Below are 21,094 nucleotides of genomic sequence, written 5' to 3'. Positions count from 1 at the left end.
ACACCCTAGTCTCTTTAAGTCGCCTTGGATAAAGGCGTCTGCTATAGAGAGATAATTGGATTTAACAATTGGTTATATCATGACCAATATATGAAGTTATCCAGCAGGTTAAGTATAAATAGAAACAAATGTAGGAAAAGAGGTAATAGAAGGGGAAAGATTGCAGAAACCCAGGGATATTAGTTAGACAGAGTGTGACTCTTCAAGGTCCCTTCTTCATTTAGTATTTATAGGAACAATCTTGGTTGCTACTACATTTGACATCAAAGATATTGCTTAAATCACAGGAGCAATTACCTGACAGAGGAGTTTCTTTGTGATGAATTTAGCAATAGTGCAAAGGTCACATTCAAAGTGATTCTGGGTATTAAAGGTAAACCAAACATTTTTCTAGCCTCAAATTTGCAAAACAACTTTCTTGCAAATCCCTTATTATTTGCATGTAGTTTAGTTTTCCAGGCTTCATTTATTTAAAAACTTCACATTTGAAACTAAAACAGTGGATGTACATGAAAGAAAAAATGTGTGGAATAATTTTGTTACATACAACCGCTCTTGGTTGTGAGATCACAAACATATCAGGATTCTTATGTGTAATTCATTATCTCTCATGTGTTTCCAACAATATAATCTGTAATTAATTATTAGCAGAAAATACCTGGCCATTGGGGAATGACTTACAGATGCCTCACCTTTTGATGGGATATCCCAATGGCAAATTCCAGGCCATCAATAGCAAAGAAAACATAGCAGAGTTCTCCTTGCTTCCAGAGACAACACTAGAGATTGTCATTTTTCTTTTTTAATCCGATTAACGCATTATCAGTGCTGTGCTAATTAAACCCTAAAAATAAGTTAAATGGTCCAGTGATACAATAGTCCTTAATGTTCTATTATGGTGCTCCATTGATACTAGGAAATGGAATGCATTTGAACCAGTAAGAAGACACTGCTTTTTTATAACACTTTTGTATAGGAGACTAAACTCAAAGTAACTAACAAGTGTTCATACTTTTGAATGAGACTAAACTCAAAGTAACTAACAAGTGTTCTTAGCAGAGTGTAAGGAAAAATTGATGAAACCTGAAAAACAATATTAGTGAAGACAAAAATATGTTTATTGGTGAAATACAAGAATAGAACTTTTTGAAGAAAGCAGAGACAAATGCTCTGGGTCATAGCAGATGGAATCTGTGCCATGGACCATGGCTGCAATCACTTTGGAATAACATAGAACACTCCCCTATAATGACATAATTTGAGAACCTTCCCCACCTAAACCTGTGTATGTGGCCAGTCCCCAAGCCTCACAAACATTCCTCTAGTCTGTTATCTCTGAGATTCTCCCATCCCCCCATGCAACCAAAACAGAGCAGAACAGAGACCCTTTCCACAAATGCCCATAAATGGTCATATTTGCTGTCTCTCCAGCCAAACTGTAATTTATTGGAGACAGACCCTGCATTCCAAAATATCCCACCTAAACTCTGTGCTCAATATCTCTCCATTGAATGTACCATAAATCCCAAATATTAATGTACCATAAATCCCAAATATTAATATAGACTATCAAATTTCCTTACAAGAGTAATCAGGCCAATGAATTACTGGATTGCATAAGTCGTTTATTACTGCATCTGAACATGGAAACAAGACTACATTCATAAAAGGTGCACTTACTGGTACGTTTAATATTATTTTAGCACAGCAGTAAATATCTACAGGGTATTCATTGTAATTTGCTGCAACCATGTGGTTAACCTGCTACAGAAAACTCTCAGCATCTCAGCAATGACCTTGGTCAAGCCACTTGTACTAGATGTCCAACCAAGCTGTAAATTTGGCAGGGAACAGGACCCCAGAGAAAATAAGCTGTTCAATAATATTTAATTCAAACTTTAGACATAGGCCATTCCTCACCTTTTTTTCTGGAATAATAACACTGGAAAACACTCGTGTGTATAAAACCCTACAGTTTAAAAGCGTTTAAAGAGAGTTGAAGACAGGACTATAAACGGGACGACAATAGTATACATGGCATAATAGTCATGACTGTTTTTTTAAAAAATGTATGTTCTTTTGCTGACACCAAATGGCAGACAAAAGAAATGCATCTTCTCATTACATGCTGGCCTGCTAACTTCCTTTATACGAGTTTAAAGTAGCACTTTCCCCTTCGACTTACTTTTCATGATGTCATTCTGAGTTTGTTTCTCCAGCCTTGAGATGTAAACATTTCTCTACCTTGGTTTGAGATTACAAGAACAATCCTGCTTTCTTGGTATTTCATTTTTGCTTTGTAAACCCAGAAAAAAAAAAGATACACATGATTGTGACATCAACTCAGATGTTGGCTCCAAGTCCCATGGATAAATAAATAAAACAAAACAACACATAACAGACTCGCAAATGGTCAGCATTCTGCAATTTGCACTTTTTGGTCATGGTTTGCAATTTCATGGACGGTTCCACTAACATTGTATTCCTCTGCTGTACTAAATGTTTCCTAGACCACCTTCCCCCCAACCCCAAGCAAGCAAACAAAAAGAACAACATTTAAAACACCACTCAATATTAAATATTGTTTAATCTTTTAGTTACAAAATTCACAGTCATTCTATCAAGTTTTTGGTGAAGTAACAGTAAATAGTTTACAGATGTGTACTCCATGATCTTGATAAAAAAAAAAAAATGCTATACATTTTTTGTATCAAAACACATATCAGTTTAGGGTCTGTATCTTTGATATACTGGAGAGGTCAACACCTTCACCTTACATGGGAAACACAATTACAGGGGGTGGGGGAGCTCTTTTAGAAAAAAAGATTGTCCTGAAGGAGTTGGTAATCAGAGAATAAGAGAATATTCATCTCAATAGTTTGTTGTTGCATAATATAAAATCCCCTGTAGTTGTATTCACCCAGCATGCAAACAATACATATGTTTAAAAAATAAAATAAACATAACTATTACAAATCTAAACTTATTTAACAGCAAGTTACTATTTGCAAGCTCCTGATCTTCACAGAAGGCAAGGGAAGAAAACTATACAATGGGAAAATGGGAAGAATGTTATTAAAAGCCCACACAATGCCATTGTCCTACTTGCTGTATTTTAAAATCCAGTCTATAGCTGACAATGTATTCACAAATCCCACACCCACTTTTCTCAAAACTCACTCCTTTGGCAATCGATTCTTGAAAACAATAAAATCTGAACATGACAGAATATTGTCTAAGGATTTTCTGTATAAGGATCATTTGTACTTTAGGGATTCACACAGCCATTGTTTCTACAAACACATACTGTACTCCTACTATTGTGTTTCAAAAATAGTTTTTCCATTTTATTACATTTTTGTACAGATGTCTGTATAACCCACCATTACATTAGGTTTTCTTTAGCACTAATCGGTGCTATGAAGATCCCATTTTACAAAGTTTGTGTTAAATACAAAATACATATTTTATTTCTGTATTTCTGTGGCCATTTGAACCATCATCTTGTGGAACTGGCTTGGTACAGAATAGAGTAACAATTATACAATGTTCTTAAAGTTTAATATTGCTTTGTAACAATCAAACTTTTAAATACAATACCACGTTATTGTTTGCTTTCTCATTGGGTTTATTTAGCCATAATTAAAACTAAACACCCCAGTTGCATGTACTTATCAAAACACTGACTTAAGTATATCTTCCTTATTTGGCCCAAAGTAGATTCTAGGATTACTGACAATGTCACATGTACCTCAATGTACTGAAATACCTGTTTCAAGACCTGGCTTTTTCAGATGCTATTTCTGGTTGCAGGTACTGCCTTCCCAACAGCTTACACATCTAGGATGGTAAATATTGTAATTCTAGAAAAATAAATCTCAGTGCTTAACAAGTACATATGTTTAGAAACATACTGCTAGATGTAAATGAATATATTGTTTTCCTTCACCAAAGAAAACCAGCACCCTGTAAGTCACAATCAAATCTTAACCTTCAATATTTTTTATACAAGGATTGCCAAAATAAAATGAACATTATGTATACATTGCTAGTGCTGTTAATCAAATTAAATGAAACAGTGCCTTCTATAGAAAGGTTTTCTGTGTTATCCATTAAACAAACATACAAAAACAAAACAAGAGCAAAATCATTAGTTGATAAAACAAATGAAGAAAAGCTGCTTTACCATAGCAAGCATATGGAATTAATAAACAAATACATTTTAAATTTGGCAAAGATGTTGAGTGTGAAATAAATAATTTGTACATATGAATGTCATGCAAGTTAACTTACTTTTATATTTATACATTGCTCACAAAGAATTACCAAGAAGCTGTACGGTGGACACCAGTTGTATTTACTTGTCATTTCCACTCCTGCATGTCATTTTAAAGCATACAGCCTTTCAACAAAACTGCCAATGTTACAACTGCTTTACATTAACACGTTTATATATTGTACCTCTGAAATCAAGTTACTGAAGATAGTCAATAAGATGATTTTTTTAATTGGAACTGTCCAATGTAACCGTTATTATACCTTTGATAAATGTACCAAGCATGTTTCTCCTTCCAAAATATTGCACGGGTGTCTTGGGAGCAACTTGCCCCCCTCTTTTCAAACAGTGTCCCAGGATCAGTGCCCAAACTAACAGCTCAGAAAATGGAACAAAACCATACAACAAAACAGCAGCAGCAATTACCATTATCGCAGAAACACTGGGGTAGATTTTTAAAGGCAACTAAGGGCTTTAGACGGGTGTAACTCAGCTTTTTAGACATTTGGACAGGGGTCTAGTGTAAGAGCGATTTTCAGAAGCGTCTAAATTCCCAGGTTCATGTCCTTAGACGCCCTGCCCCATCTGTCGGAGTCTAGTCAGGTTTTAGCTCATTACCATATTTACGTGTGATTTTCAAACATTCAGACTCTGTCTAAACAAGTCATTTAGACGTCTAAAAAGTTAGAGCACGTCTACAAAAAGGTGTCTGCTGCTGTCCATTGCAAGAACACAGTGGAAAGCTGAGAGTGGAAAGGGATGCGAGTTGACGAGAGGGAGATTGTAATGGTTGTAATGTTGGTGAACATTATTTACATTTATCTTAAACAATTAATCGAGTCAGAATAATGTATTGATTGCTGAAAAAGAATTAGGTTTGTGTGTATATAGTTCATTATACGTAAATTTATGTTCCCCCAAATTCGCATTTCCTGTGTTCTCAACACTTCACATTAGTTTTTGGTGTTTACCCAAAATTACATTCATGTTTTTATTACAGGAAATAAACGTGGAAAAATCAGAACAGTACCATGTTGATAATGCGATCAATAAGCACGAAAAAGCCCTCAAGTAAAGTCTGAGCAATAACAGACGTTCAAAAGGCTTAAAGTAAATTATCAAGCAGTATTTATGTATTACTACAGGGTACAGCATACCAAAAAGTTTTCATTCAATTTAATTTGCACTATAACACAAATTTACTTTCTCTGTCTCTTGAATGGGGGAAAAATATTCTGTACTTTAAAAATTCAATAGTGTTCCAATGCAAGGTCTTATGCTTTTATTTATATATTTTTTTTTTAATATATGGAGAGTATCAAATGACAAGGCAAGATATTTATCTAATAACAAAACAAAGTCGTCTCAATTAAGAGAGTCATTACTAAATGAAAAACAAATTCCATATTTATTTTATTTTTCTGAGGCTGCATCTGGCTACCTTTTGAGCAGAGCATTCACCTTTCTCATTTGACGCTTTTATTTTGACTGTAGTGGGTCTGTCAGCTCCCTTTCCTTCTGCAGCGGGAGAGGTGGGCACTGCACTTTGAGTTGCAACGTCTAAAACCTAGACGAAACACATCACTTCCCTTTGATCTGCATACATTGTAATATGCGAAAGTAATTTACATAGACGGCTAGCTGACTAATGTCTAAATATTTGAAAATCACTCCATTCTCTTGACGTCTAACGTCGATGCTAACCTATGAGAGAGGCTGGGCGTCGATGCCACAAATAGTAAACTTAGACGTCGACGAACGTCATTTATCCAAATCATTTTTGAAAATCGACGAAAATGTAGTCGTCTAAAAAGATGTGTAACTTTGGATGTTTGACTAAAATTTAGTCACCTTTGAAAATCTCCCCCACTATGTCTTTAAAAATCAGAAGTCACCAACTTTATCCGGAACTCAAAATATACTTATTTTTGACCCCAACAGAAGTTGCAACAGCAATCTTTTTCCTTGAGTAAAATTTAAAAACAAACAAAAAAGTTGGAATATTCATCACTTTTGGGGGGGAGGGGGGGGGGGGGGGGATGGAGAAGAAGAAATGACTCCATGTTTCTGGACAACTGTTCAGCATGGCACTTTTTTTTCTTTTTTTTTTTTTTTTTAAACAAATCTGTATCCATATTGAGGCATTTTCTACAACCAACAGAATTTCTATTTAAAATGTAGTACCTTTAATATGAAATAAGTGTTAGAATTACAGCAATAAATGTGTGTATTTATAAGGCGGCTAATAGCTGTATCTGCTAACTTTAATTACTTATCTTGACAATTCCATAAATTTACACCTGCTGGTTTGCCTTACAGTAGGTCCAGCTTTGGCATTTTGTACTGCATTTATATTTGAAGTGGCAAGAATATATTGTCTATATGATATGTCAGTGCCAGTGTGGGTTCTTTAAAGTCTGATAAAAAAAGTAGTTACAAACCACAAAGAGTATAAAAAAGTTACAGTTTAAGAAGTTAGCATCAATTTTAAAACAATGTTTCACTCTCGTTATCCAGCTTTGGATGACGAAAGCAAGTCAATGGAATGTCTGTATGTAAAAGACAAGCATCATATTTTAAAAAACAAACAAAAAAACGTAGAAATAACTCAAAACATCTTGTAAGCTACCATTTTAAAAAGTTAGCTTAGATACAAAGCTGTCCTTACTTTTTTGCAGTTATACCTTCAGAGAACCACAGCTGAAAAAGACCATACATGGGTAGAAAATAGAAAAGTGTCCCATAAAAGACTGGAGACCCTGCCCATTAAACATTCTTTCCAAAAGGAAAAATGCTGGGTAGGAAATCTTAAAAAAAATGTCTCACAAGCATTTTTAACTGGTGAACAAAGATGTACCAGCCTGTCAAACCAGTGTTTTTTAAAGAACACAAATAATGTTCAATGCAAATGAAAAGTATTTCTCTGGAATGTTCTGCATTGTAAACTTTACTCAAGAAAAAAAAAATCAAAACAAAACACAAAAGATTTGTATGTTTGAAGAGCACAGCCTGGACTTTGCTTTTTTATATTTGGTCAAGTACTGTTCCCTTGCTCTTGTTCAAATAATAACATGGCAAGCTGAGAGCGCGAGCCAAGGCCCTCTAGATTGCTTTGTACACATCGGTGGTAGATCTCCTCACCAAGTCGAGGATTACAGACCTTGTGTCTGTATTTCTGGTGTAATGCAGGTTCAACTGCTCGGAAGATGTGAAGGTTGGAATACTTGATGAACATGTCATAGACATCAAGAGCTTCCAAGATCTCCTCATTCTCCTGTACATCAGCAAACATCTTTGTTCTTGCTGCCATATAATCGGAATTATAGAAACATGCCTCATCAAAGACATCTCGGTCAAAGTGGCCAGCATCTTTGATCAGGTCTATGGTGGGAGGAGGTTGTTGATTGTGATAAGCAATATTAGGGTTGTAGTCTTGGAAATGGATTGGAAAAAAGACCTGCCAGTTGTTAATAGTGTTCATTCGGCAGCGGTTGAGGAATTCAGAATTGACAATGGTGTTGACATTTGCAACAAAGAACAAAGTGTCTACTTGGTGCTTCTTAGAGATGATGTCCATGATCTTAATTTGAGAAGGGGTTTCAGTTTTAACACTGATCCACGGTATCTTTGTTACAGGGTATTTGTGCTCATATGCTGTAATCTTGGCTTTAACATTTGCAAAAATGTCATTTTGGTTGACCTGCTGGGCCTGAAAGGGGTCATATATGAACAAGAAAGACAAAACAGCATTTTCGCTCATCTCAAAAAAATTAGTGGCATATACTTCAAGAAACTGGTTCACGTAATCACGATCATGAACAGTTACTGCCAGAATGATGTGAACTCGGGTAGCTTCTGTCACATAAGGCATAGGAATAATCTCAATGTCGCTCAAGGGCCGTACAAGGTGGACACGCTTAGTAACGGAACGGCTTCGTCCCTTCTGGTTCACAACCTCAAGCTGAAGGTCTAAGGTGTACTCCATGCCACGTGTTGGGTCAAAACGCCTGTAGCCATTAATAAGCTGCTGTTTCTTCAGATGAAGCACAGGCTTATATTTTTTGTTCAGTTCCTCCATTGCTATCTCAATAACATTTGTGACATCTGCTTTGTCAATCCCCTGAAGCTCACATTTTGGGGAACCATCTTTGCAGGTATAAACCTGGTCTTCTGTGAAATACTCCCATCGAAGAACTTCAAACCGGGTTTTTGGCTCGAATGGTGGGTTGATCCCAACTGGCCAATGGGCACTTCGATTTCCATCAAACGCAACCTCACTGATGTTTTTTATTTCAGCCTATGGACAAAAGAGAAGCATTTAAATAAATAAGTTGAACAATGAATGCAGTCAGTTGAAAGAGCTGGGGGTTAATTTCTGAAAAAGAAAAGGATTGTACCTGGTTTCTTCAAACCCCACTCAGAATCTCAGACAATCCTTGTCTCTCTCACACAGAAAAGAGTTTAGAAAGATTAATGATCTGTGTGAATAATCATCCGTTCCATTTTATTGACCTGATCAAGGTACATTGGAGACTGAGTGTGGTGTTCAGTCATCTAGATAATATATCTTGATTTTATAAGAGGTCAGAGATGCAAGCCATCATGTGAAATCATATGTAGTAAACAGAAACTATACAAATACAGATTTCTGTCATTAAACAATTCTTTTTTAATAGTTGCCACAGGTGTCAAAAATCAAAGGGGGGTTAGGGGTAATCAGCAGCTGTATCATTACTACTTCAAGTTTATATTTCCATCTCAGTAGGAAAGGAAATAAAATTCCCAACCTTGCCCTTTCAGCATTTCAGGTTTTACTGTTGGTTGTGGGACATATTCCCTGAATATGGTAATACATGAACGTGTATTAGAAATGTAACTGGATTCATTAATGAAACTGTGTGTCTTGAGAAACAGGGAAAATTGTTGTGTCTTGAGAAGGGGGCCCCTGGCTTGCACAGATACTGAACTATGTGACCTACTGATTAGAGGACCGGCACCTGAACTGGATTAGGCTGAGCGGACAGTTGAATTATGTACAGATAATTCACACGTGCAACAACAATTGTTGTGGCGCAAGGAAGACATAAACTAGTGATGTCCCAGTGGAAAAGGACATTAAAACATCAAAGGACTGGGAGTTTAAAAAAAAGGCAAGATACACAAATGATCTCATTAAAGTGGCTATTTAGAAAAGTGAAAAAGACTGCAAACTAAACATTTTGCGCTCCACATCGAATGCTGAACAAGGTACTGTCACTCTGCTAAGAAAAGCTGCAACTCCAGGACTCTGCCTAAAAAGGGACCCAAGAAGTGGAAGGAAGCTGCAAGCGAGTCAATACCACAAGCAACGAGACTGAGGCCTGGCTGAAGGACGGCAGTAAAACTTACAGCGACTGTTATCAGACAAACCAGTCTGGGTCTGCTGTACACCTAAAACTATAGTATCCAAAAGAAACTGTGCCCTGCTACCTGCGTAGCTAAAAGATTCAGCAAAGAGGACAGAGTGGACGGGCGGTGTTGTGGATCCTATACCGAGGACTGAAGACTTTGTTGCAGCTGCTTGTTGATTCTATCGAGAATTGAAAGTCAAGCCAAGTTTGATCCAATGTAGGATATTGTTGTATGAAGAATTTCTTTAAAAAGTAAACTTGCCATATACTTAATCTAGATACCATTAATAAGCTTAATGTAATATATTCTAAGATTGTCTGCATCATTTCAGTCTGAAGCTGTGATTGTATGTGGGCATGTGTGTGAGCAAGCTACTACGTCACAGCTTGCTCGAGTGCTGCTTGTGTGTGAGAAGACAGGCGGTGTCATATTTCAATTGCCTGCTAGTCAAGTTAAGGCAGTGAGAGTTTTGTATTGTGTTTTTTGCTTAGAGACCAAGAGAGTTCATTTCTGACTTTTCTGATTTCTGTTTATTATTTGTATACTTAATATAATACTACTATTGATTAAACATTCCTTGTCTGCGCGTGAATGTGTGTTCATAGTAACACGTCAATTAAATATTGTTAGTAAGAGAACTAATCGACCCAGATAAACATTAAATTATCAATTATTGAATTGTTCCTACATGGTAATTGGTATACATTGGCTTGTCTGCAGTATGTTCAATTGGAAAATGGTTATTTCTATTCAGGTCATAATGTAAATGGCCTTTTAGAATGTGTGGTCAGAAAAAGACATTATGCTCTGAAAAGTTATAAATCTAGCTGGTGGCAAAAAAGTAAATTCAGTCAATGTGACAGGGAGAACCCCGTCACTGGTTCTTGCGTGGATGTGTGCAGCTGGGACAGGAGACGCGTTGCTAGGCAACTAATTGAGTAGGTAGGCTCTTCCGGCGCTGATCTGATCAGGAGGACCGGATTGGCTGGGGGCGTGTCCAAGGATGCTGCACAGCTCTAGGAGACTGCACCACAATACTACACAGAGGAGGGCTTTGTTTACATCGAGGAGGAGAGAGTCCGCTCCTCAGTATAACTACTACGGAACCCTTCAACTGCAAGACGGTGCTTGTGAAGCTCTGCCCAGCTCAGTCTGTCAAAGACTCGGAGTTGCTGGGAGGCCAGGATTTCGGGAGCAACAGCAGTAGGTTAGTTTAGGGGATGTTGATCCCAACCAGTATAGAGGGTTTCATAGTGTAGTAGGTTCCTGGAGCGGGACATCTTCTTTTAGTGAGACTAGCCATCACCTTGTTTGGCAAACTTATAACTTATTTTTAGTTTTATTTTGTTTTCTTTATTAAATCTGACACTAGGGCTACCACTGCTGGTACCCTAGTGGCAGCACCTGTGTTAAACAAATCTGTGCGGCATGTTAACACTCAATGCTGTCCGACTTCTTGTTATTATTGAGTGATGACCCACACACAACACCTCCCAGTTTCAGTGACATATAGAAAACTTACCTGTAATTTCTCAATCTCTTCATAAGTCCTCTGCAGTTCAATTTCAGTGAAGTATTTGTGCAATCTGTACATCTGTGCTGGATCTAATACAGGATGAACAGTGAATGCATTCTTGAACCGTATGTCTTCCTCCTTATTTGGGTCTGAATTTTTGCCCATCTCAAAGCGTTGGTAGTGAAGTCCCTGAAAAATTGGGGAAAGGGTTTAACATTCAGCGTTTATATAACTCTGCAAATATAAAGTCACCACCTCAAAACGGTCTCCAAGACATGAGGTATTGGCAGTGTAGCTGTGGCAGCTTTGTAAAATTGCTGCCACAAAAGGGTTTATGGTTTTTGTACAATATCAAAGACAATTGCACAACAAGTTTAGACACGATTCTTTCTGTACTGTCATTTAATCATGACAGGTATTTAGCATAGTACCATGGGATCTGAGATGTTGAAAGGCCAGCTGATTACCAAATTCAAGAGAGACCTTAAAATGCAAAGAAACAGAATGTAAAACACATTATAAGCAGCTACAGAAGCTAACTACCTAGGAGAATGTCTAGTAGTCCAGTAGTCTAGACTGTGGCTTTAGGCGATGCCATGAATAGACTGTGTATGAGGAAACAGAGAAATGTTCAACATATTAATAATGGTATAGCTTTAACTTAAAATAAAAAAGCTACAAATTACAGAGAAAACCTCTCTCAGAATTAATGATTTTATGCCATGATGATTCATATGGAAGTGGTGATGGAGACACTCAATAAAATACAGCTGTCAAATACACTACACGCTTTTCTCCATGTTAGACAATCAAGAATGTACCTTAAAGAAAATCTGGGTAGGCGACTCTGGCTGGAACCTGTTCTATAATTCTACAGGCTCTCTTTCACTAATTGAATGTGAAGTGGTTAAACATCTGCAGCAGGGTGCGGTTCAGTGGGATGCTGGGTGTTCCCTTGAACTTCCCTTTCAACAGTGGAGTGCTGTCATTGATGCCAAGCCAAACAATCCATAAAAAAAACAAAAAAACAGCACATCTATGTTGTGTCCCGACTGTGACTTGATTTCTCTAAAAGATTTTAACCTGCCGAGCATTTATCGTACCATGCACGATGTCTAATAAAGGATATGTGAGTGTGTGTCTAAGAACTGGGACTCTCTTACACAAAGTTATGATTTATGGGAAAGTGAATCGGACAAAAAAAAAAAAACGCTTTGTAAAAATTCAAATGTACGGCAATATGCTATCCTAGGGTTCTGCGCATGGGTTAGGGTTAGGATGACTGGTTAAGACTGTATACAAGAATCACACTTTTTGGTTACAGAGGCGGACATTCTGCCCATCTAAGTTCATCCGGTTCCTAGTAGCAGATTGATCTCAGTGATTCTGCATCAATCACGTGTCTAGGTAGCCCATTCTAATCCCTCACCACTCTTTGTGTGAGTAAATGCCTCCTTTCCTCTGTCCCAAGTCTATCTCCACTTAAATTCTAACTGTGTCCTTAATTTCAGTTCTGCGCTTAAAAGTAATGGTTTGGGTTAACTACGTCAACTCCTTTTCAGATTTTAAAAGACTTCATTCATGCCCGCCAGATTTTTCAATGCAGTTCTTTCAGCCTTTCTTCATCAACCCTTAAGCCCTAGGATTAGTCTGGTTGCTCTTCTTTGGCATCTCTCCAGTGCCACAATGTCCCTTGGTGCTGTGGTGACCAGAACTGGACACAGCATTCCAAGTGTGGTCTCACCAGTGCATTATACAACCTCATCGTAACCTCCTTGGATTTATACTCTACACTTTTGGCTATATACCCAAGCATTCCGTTTGCCTTTTTGATTGCTTTCCCACACTGTATGGTTGTTGACAGCGATGAACAACACTGAGGTCTTTCTCTTGGCGTGCATGTTCTAATTCTAACACCCCCCCCCCCCCCCCCACTTCTGAATTATGTTCCATAACTGAATAGTAAACAGGTTTGAGGAATTAAAAACTTGTATGAGAAATTATAAAAGAGAATAAGAAGTTTGTCATTTAACATACTACCTTCAGATCTGAAAAAGGGAGAGCAGAAAAAATGTGTTTACTACTGTGAGGCCCCAGGTTGTTTCTTAAATACACATTTATGTTATTAAGATTGTAGAGATCTGTGCCAATTTACACTTTAAAATGTAAAGCTCAGATGTGCTAGGTGCCAGTTCAATAGGTGCTTAAACTGAAGCAATGTACAGCAATATGCACAAATAAAGTTTGGAATTCAATTTTTTTAAGCCAATAATACTTTATGTACTCTCTCCAATTGATAAGGAGTGGAGTAAAATGTGCAACCCTAAACACTGGACATCTATTAAAGTGGACTCGATACACTTTTTGCTGCTGTGCTATTAAACATCTTTCTCTTTCCAATTTCTGTTCTACACTCCCCAGGACCTTCAAATGATTCTGATTCTTCTAACCACATGTTGCTGTTTTTTTACTTATGCCATGCAGGGTTAAAAGTAAAATATATAACTTATGAGTAAAATACACAGGTGAGGTTACCTGTCTTCAGTTTGTTGTATGTAAAAAGCAGTTGATGAATGAGGCAGGCGTAATCACCAGCCCCATATCTCAACTACTAATATGCATTACTGTACACCAGCAAAAACACACAGCAATGTTGAAATTAGCTTTATAAAAACTACAGTACTTAAGACTGCTACAGAGAAACTGTGTATAAAATTAACACATTTGGGAGAAATATAATCTTTATAAACCAGTATTAGGATCTTTTCATTATTTATTTAGCCTCAGCTATCACTATCACCGCAGGCTGAGGACATACGATCTCCTTGCTTGAGGCTTGAGCCCTGCTTGTAACTTCACAGTGTTTTATTGATTGTCAAACAGGCTCAGGAGAGCAGAGCCGAATAAACATTCAGCCCTGTGTGTGTGCAGTACCACAGAGGTGAGCCTGTATCATAACCCCTACCAACTTCTTACTAAATCCGATGTTGCAAGACGGAAATGGACACAAGCTTCCCAACGCTGCATTCTGATTGGTATGTTCTTAGAGACAGCCCTCCCCACCCCCACAGGCCTGAGTGAACGAGGAAACTGTAAAATAAGGCACTGTTTTAATGATGTTTAGGTATTGGCTCTTGCGTAAGCTGGTTTCCTGCTGAAACTGGAGCCCACAGGCAATAAAATAGAAGCTTGTTGTAGAGAAATTGAAAAGGGTACCTCACAAAACGATGTAGTATTCAGTATGTATATATATATATATATATATATATATATATATATATATATATATATATATGGGCAGCTGGCTCTTTGAGCTAAAATAAATATATATATATATATATATATATATATATATATATATATATATATATATATATATATATATATATATATTAATTTATATGGGCTACAACTTTTAAAGTACCGATACTGCAATGGCATATTTTCCATATACATACCAGAGCAAAAAAGAAAACGGAAAAGGTTTAGCTTCACAAATAAATTGTCGATACTGAAATTGTTGTATCCTAAAACAAGGCAATTACTTTATCAGTTTGAAGTATCCCAGAATGCATTTTTTGACGTAATAATAGAATTGTCATTTATATTACTGAAAGGTGCTGCAGTTTTAAAAACTTAAGGAGAAAATGCTTACAAAACAGGGATTAACCTGCAATACCATTGTATTTCTCCCAAACTGAACGTACCCCTGCAGGGTATTCAACTGATCTAAAAACAGTCACACATTTAGATCTACCACAGTTAGACCCCTTCAACTCTAAACTCCATCCTCTAGACATTTAATTAAGAAATGGGTCATCTGGGTGCTTGCCCTCCACAGATAGTGCAGGCTATTTAAAGGTTCTTCCACAATCACTGGGATTATTTGTATCACCTACATTACACTCTAAGTTTTGAGTGCTTTGGTGCGGTAATGGACACGGAATGCAGCAGTCAAGATGTCACTGTGCGAGTTAGCTTGATAATGGTAATTGTTACATTATCAAAATACTCAAAATCAGCCTTAGGTAATCTCCAAAATTTGCCATCTGCCTTGTTTGAAGGAATCCTGTTCGATGCCATTTTTCAGATTTAAAAGACTCCAAAATATTTTTGATATGAATAAAGCAATTGTAGTAGTACACGACTTAACTGTGTTTAATTACTGTATCTTCTAGCTAAAATGATCCAGCATGGGACACGACAGATCAGTGACGAAGAGGGTAACCATTGCTTCGCTTCCTGATCCCCGCCAAGGCTAAAAGTTCTCAGAAAAACAAAAACAAACAAAAAAAACTACTGGACACACCGTGAACACATGATCTACAAGGTATCAGAATGCTGCAATTTATCTATAGTGTGGTATTTCAAATATTTGCATATCCTGAATTAACATTATCAAATGAAGAACCAAAAGACTGGATCAGCACAACATAACAACCACAAGTACAAAAAAAAATAATAAAGAATGTATTTAAAAAGACTTCACAAGGAAAATCTTACCTCCTGTTCATCTACGCAGTTTACGTTGCCGTAATCAATTATGCAGCGTCCCAGCCACTCATCAGGCCTGGCACTCAGGATATCATTACGGCAGCTCTCCAAATTTGGCTGCAGTTTGAGGAGCAAAGTCCGCGACAGCAGATAGCCAAACCCACCATAACAGTATCTTCCCTCCATCTCATCGCCAATGAACTCCTCTGGGCTGCCCATGTACAGATCTGTATGAATGCTTAGATGCCCGACAAGTGATTTGATGCGGTCCGCTTGACTGTAGGTGTCATCTTGAACGAAGTAGAACCAGTCATATTCGTTGATGTAATGTTCAAGGACATACCGAATGGTTTGGAACATGTTCCAGATGAGTCGTTCATCGCCATGGGTCACCACAAACATCCCGTGGGGGATTTTTCTGTTTCGCATCCCAGTGAAATAGACAACATTGTCCAAGTGGTGTCTGATGGTTCGGTTTACTGCAACAGCCATGGTGTTCATGGTGTTTTTGGATGTAAGAACCCCAGCAAAAAGTCTTTCCCGGATGCCAAGCTCTGTGCTGATGTATTTTGCCCTGGAATTTAAAGGGTTTATAAATTAATACAACAAAAATAATATTAATCGAAGCTGACAATCATTCAACTGTCTTAAAGTTATTGATATTCTAGGTTTTGGATGAAATGCTTTTCAGACCGATTACTGCAATGCCCTAGCGCCATTTCATTTCAAGACCTTGTTTAAATGAGCAGACCTCCTCGTACATACCCTGGCTCACTTTGCTCCTCTAACTTTGGTTTAATCCCCATCCCTTTATTTTCAGGTGATCTTTTTCTAAAACACTAGGACGGGTCTGGCTGTAAAAGGCTCTATAAGAGCCCAAGATTGTACCTACTCAGGCGCATAAATGGACACAGTGGGAGCAAGATTCAAAGTGCAGCAAACATGCACACAAAGTATAACAAAATGAATAAAAAACAAGTGGTCTCATTCACCCAAATGACCAGTCCAAAGACAGATGGTACACATGAATAGGCTCTGTATGTTCAAACATATGGATTATATTTAGAAAAAAAAAAAAAAAAAAAAAAACAATATCAAGCAAGACACTAATCAGTCATACTCATCTGTTCTGTGTTTATGTTGCAAAAAGAAAAAGACAAAAACAATTGTTTTGGACCACTTAATAACTACATTTATGAAAATAACCTATTATGAGGGTAGTCCCTTGGTTTTTATGTATTCAAATGCAGAAGTGGCTGAAGCAGGCTTGTTTAAATTGACAATCATGTGTGGTTCATAATGTTATACAACTGAGTGAGCCAATAAACTATAACAATCCAAAAGGATTGTATTTAATAATATTCATTATATACCTAGTACTGTTATTTTAGCGATACCAGTTAGGAACTAATATTTGCAGGTAATAAAACAAAAGCTTAACATGCCTGACAAGTGCTTTGGCTATGACACCCATAAAAGAAACATGCAGCAGAGGCCCAATGCAAACAGTCCAACTTCTCTTTTCCTTTCCTATCAGGTACTCATCTGAAAATGTATGTTTTCAAAAATGATTGTCCCCTTGGGTATAGATATTGATCAGGCTCACTTTGAGCCAGGAAGGATCATCTGTTCTGAACAATTTACCTATCCAAAGGAAAAAAAAACATACCAATATTTATCAGAAAGCAGACTAAAATATATATATATATAGAGTATTTGCTGTGGACTGAAGTTGTTATGACAAAGTGAGTACATAGAGACACGACATTTAATAATTAAATATGAGGACATTAGACAAAGTAACTCAAAGGTGACTCTAGAAACAAGTCTCATCTTCGCAGTATTTTCAATGGGCAGCAGGAACATTTGTTCTCTTTGGTTCACAGCCGCAACCAGTCTTTGCAGTAACTTTTCAAAGCTGCGCTGAGCTGTGCAGGTACTGCAGATTTCTGCGGGTGGAGTTGAGTGACGTCCCGCAGCAGCCCTCAAAGAACGCGCATCTCCGCGATTCTGTTCAGTACTGCAGATCTGTGCGGAACTGCGGAAATCTACGCTTACCTTCTCCGAATTCTGACAAGTCTCCACAGAGTACCGTCAGTCTCCCACTAAAACGCCCACAAAACAAATTGATTTCTCTTTATCCAATGGCCATATAGGAAACTAAAACGTATTAAACAAGCGTCATCGCCGTTCTCTGGGTAATGTAGTTCAGAAACCAATCCTTTAACCCTTCTGCTCCGGTGAACATTCTACCCGTTTGAGGTCTGACTGATATAACGTGACTTTCGACTTATGTATCTGGACAAATATCCACCAAAACTACACCTTTCTAAACAGCCGAGAATCTGAAGATTATTATGAGCATAACATTTTCACTCTATGATGAAATACCAACGATTACCTAGTTTGAACGTAAACAATAAGTTACATTAATTTGTGTACATTTTTTCTTCAGAAATATCTCAGTAAGTATAATTTAGTGATCTCCTGCCTAAAAGTCTGACGTAGTTTGAATCTTTAGTTTAATGCACAAAAATTAGATGGGCTCAGTTCTTTATTTGATTTCCTGAATCAAAAATTATTATTAAATATGATCATTCTTTAATAAAAGCAGTCCTAAAAGTGATATTCTGTGTGTGTGTGTGTGTGTGTGTGTGTGTGTGTGTGTGTGTGTGTGTTTTGTGGGACGGTGAGTGGACACGTAGATTTTCCTAGACATTATTATTATTATTATTATTATTATTATTATTATTATTATTATTATTATTATTTTATTTATTTATTTAATTGCACACCCCTGCAGTTGTATATTTTTTGTGGGACTCCCCTCTCTTCAATTCTATAAATTCCTGTACAAGATGAATGTTATTTGCAAGTCACATACATTTTTTTTTTTGTAGTCGTAGTCGTAGTATTTTAATTATGGATGCACTGTTATAACTTTCGCTAGTAATCAAACATATTTTAAATATTGTCTGAGACACATTATCTTGTTATTTTGCAAGCTTAAATTAATGTGCGTCTAGTATAGTTAATAAATGTAAATTTTGCTCATGTTCCGAGGCATCTAAACAGTACCTCAAGAAAACCAGACTGCAATCAAGTTTATTGTGATCAATTAACTGATTCCAGTTATACACTCTTATTACAAGTGCATATTTTGCATGCAGACTAGTCTTATTAGTGTAGCCTCTTATCTTGCATATTATTTACCAGTACATGCTACCACCAAAATTGGTATATTATATGAAAATGAAATTCCTAGTGGGACGCAGCATGTTTCCGAGTACTGGTATCTGTTCCTACAGGTAACAAGCAATACAATTTGATACTCGTGTTACAGTGGGGAACACGGAATTAGCAGCCACCCATTCAATGTCTTTCTTACCTGTACATTTTTTTTGGTGGAGGTTGTTGTTGAACTGGTTTATATGGCACAATTCTGGGCTCAAAATCCTCCAGTTTTTCTCCGTTTTCCAAGTTGCCTGCAGGAAGAGAGTAGGGGTTTTCATCCACCTCCAACGCAACTTCAACGCCTCGATTCCAGTCAAGGTTAGTGCAGGGCTCCTCAACCCAGGTCACACTCAACAGACTCAAGGTAAACCCAAGTGAGATACCAATAACAACCGGCCCAATCGGCCGGATCAAGGAAATTAACATTGAAATCCGCATTGTTTAGTTCTGATAATCTAAACAGCAAGGCTGGAATTTCTCACGTGGATTGCACTGGAAAAAAACTAAAATCTTGCAGAATTGTGCAAATGCTGGTTGCAATGGTACCTAACTTCTAACAAATAGACAACGTATAACACACGCAAAGACGTCTGTATCTCTCCAGATATATTGTAACAGTCTTACGTGTCACCCCCGAGCTCCTCCTTCAGATTTGACGTCAGAAAATCATTTTCAGGGACAAGACGCAACCCTTTCATTGCCAAAGTATAAACGACTTTCAGGTTTTATTTCCAAGGAACTTGTGGCAGAACTGAATAGTTTGATATATCTAGGTACACATAACCCATAATTGATTACTTAAAACAGTGAGTAGGCACAGGATTCTATACGGAAGTTCCGTTTTCTAGTAGTCGAAGACACAAATGGCGTACGTGTTTTCTTAAGCACCGCTGGGGGGATTACGGGATGCGGGGCACTTGTCCCCACACAAACCAGCACCACTCTAGGCTACCTTCTTTAATGTGTACTTCTAGGTTTGCATACTGTGAAAATATTGGAGAAAATCTATGGGAGAATGATCTTGCTTATTTATTTTGTTTGCTTTATTAATAATAATAATAATAATAATAATAATAATAATAATAATAATAATAATAATAATAATAATAAGCTATCCTGATCACAAAGAAGACATTGTGGTAAAATAACAAAAGTTTTACATATAATGACGTCTTTGAATTAAAGCAACACGCTCAATTGTATAGACTACACAAAACAATGTTGCCGTTGAACAGTACATTAAAAGGTGGTAAGTATGTTTTTGATGACTGATAGTTAAATGAATCAGTAACTGTTTACAAACCTTAAACTTTGCAAGTTTTCACATATCTCTCTGTATCATGATTTTAAGCCTGTACAGCTCAGCCTTTAGTGACAGTACAAAAGATGGGACAGCAACAGTCGGCTTTCTAATAAACTGGAATAATGTATCTAAAAACAATTGTGTAGCTCATACAAGATATAGAAAAGTCGTGGTGAACTAGATGTTAGGTAGAGTTGACACATATTGTGAAATTGTTACAACTTTCACTGAGATCCAATATAAAATAGGGATGAATTTGCCAAGTGTAGTAAACAGATGTAACTATTGTAATAATGTGGCTCTTTTCCAGTACAATGCCCTACTGTAAGTTTAGAGTCAGTAGGGTGTCTCCCGCTGTCTTCTTTAAACTGGTATCTGCTTCAAGAGTAACTAGCGGCATTGCAAAAAAAAATATAGCGTTACACGTCCCGCGTGTTGCTGTTTAAATAAAGTGCCTGTCATTTTTATTTTCATTGTTAACATCCTGACAACTTTTTACACTTATAACTTTAAAGTCTGTTTCAAAGCTCTTTTCAAAATGGCCGCTCTAGTGTACTGTAAGGATTTATTATTGCCCACATTGTCAAACAGGTAACACAGCAATAACGAGCCACAATGTAATACGGAACAGAAAAGCCAGATCACTTTTTGTCAAGTTTTTTTTTTTTAATCGCTCTTGCTGCAGTGATTTAGAGGACAGCTACAGATGACATTTTTTGGCTTGTTACTCTCGTGCTTCTTTTGGTTTCGTGCAATACAAATAACTTTGCATATTATAACTTCAAATTCCAAAGTGCTAATGAGGGCATAATCTTACTGCTTAGTATAAACCTATTGGAACATTTGGAAAATGTCTTAGCATTGTTTATGTAAGTGAGAA

General features: G+C 37.1%; 1 protein-coding gene across 4 annotated transcripts; it reads right to left on the bottom strand.

The window, feature by feature from the left end:
* Window positions 1–2,568: 2,568 nt before the first annotated feature.
* LOC117408036 (chondroitin sulfate synthase 2-like) lies at window positions 2,569–19,638 on the bottom strand. Of its 4 annotated transcripts, none has more exons than XM_034013151.3 (5): window positions 19,066–19,150; window positions 17,123–17,321; window positions 15,687–16,251; window positions 11,190–11,372; window positions 2,569–8,573 (listed from the first exon to the last, which is right to left on the bottom strand). In XM_034013151.3, exons 2-5 carry the CDS (start codon window positions 17,149–17,151, stop codon window positions 7,311–7,313), a joined length of 2,040 nt encoding a protein of 679 aa, XP_033869042.2. In that variant the 5' UTR covers window positions 17,152–17,321; window positions 19,066–19,150; the 3' UTR covers window positions 2,569–7,310. The 4 variants fall into 4 exon arrangements, with proteins under 4 accessions (XP_033869042.2, XP_033869043.2, XP_033869041.2 ...); XM_034013152.3 differs by lacking the exon at window positions 19,066–19,150 and adding an exon at window positions 17,736–17,909; XM_034013150.3 differs by lacking the exon at window positions 17,123–17,321 and having other exon boundaries at window positions 19,066–19,638.
* Window positions 19,639–21,094: the final 1,456 nt, after the last annotated feature.

This window comes from Acipenser ruthenus, chromosome 10, assembly GCF_902713425.1.
Source record: "Acipenser ruthenus chromosome 10, fAciRut3.2 maternal haplotype, whole genome shotgun sequence".
Taxonomy (NCBI): domain Eukaryota; kingdom Metazoa; phylum Chordata; class Actinopteri; order Acipenseriformes; family Acipenseridae; genus Acipenser; species Acipenser ruthenus.
Note: the sequence above shows the minus strand (reverse complement) of the source record. Positions and strands in the feature narration are given on the sequence as shown.

Excerpts from the sequence above, each read along its gene's own strand:
- LOC117408036 (XM_034013150.3), bottom strand. The coding sequence starts at position 19,349 with ATGCGGATTTCAATGTTAATTTCCTTGATCCGGCCGATTGGGCCGGTT. Across the intron at positions 16,252-19,065 it reads CCACCAAAAAAAATGTACAG|GGCAAAATACATCAGCACAG; the intron begins GTAAGAAAGACA and ends TTTAAATTCCAG. Across the intron at positions 11,373-15,686 it reads ACTGCGTAGATGAACAGGAG|GGACTTCACTACCAACGCTT; the intron begins GTAAGATTTTCC and ends CCAATTTTTCAG.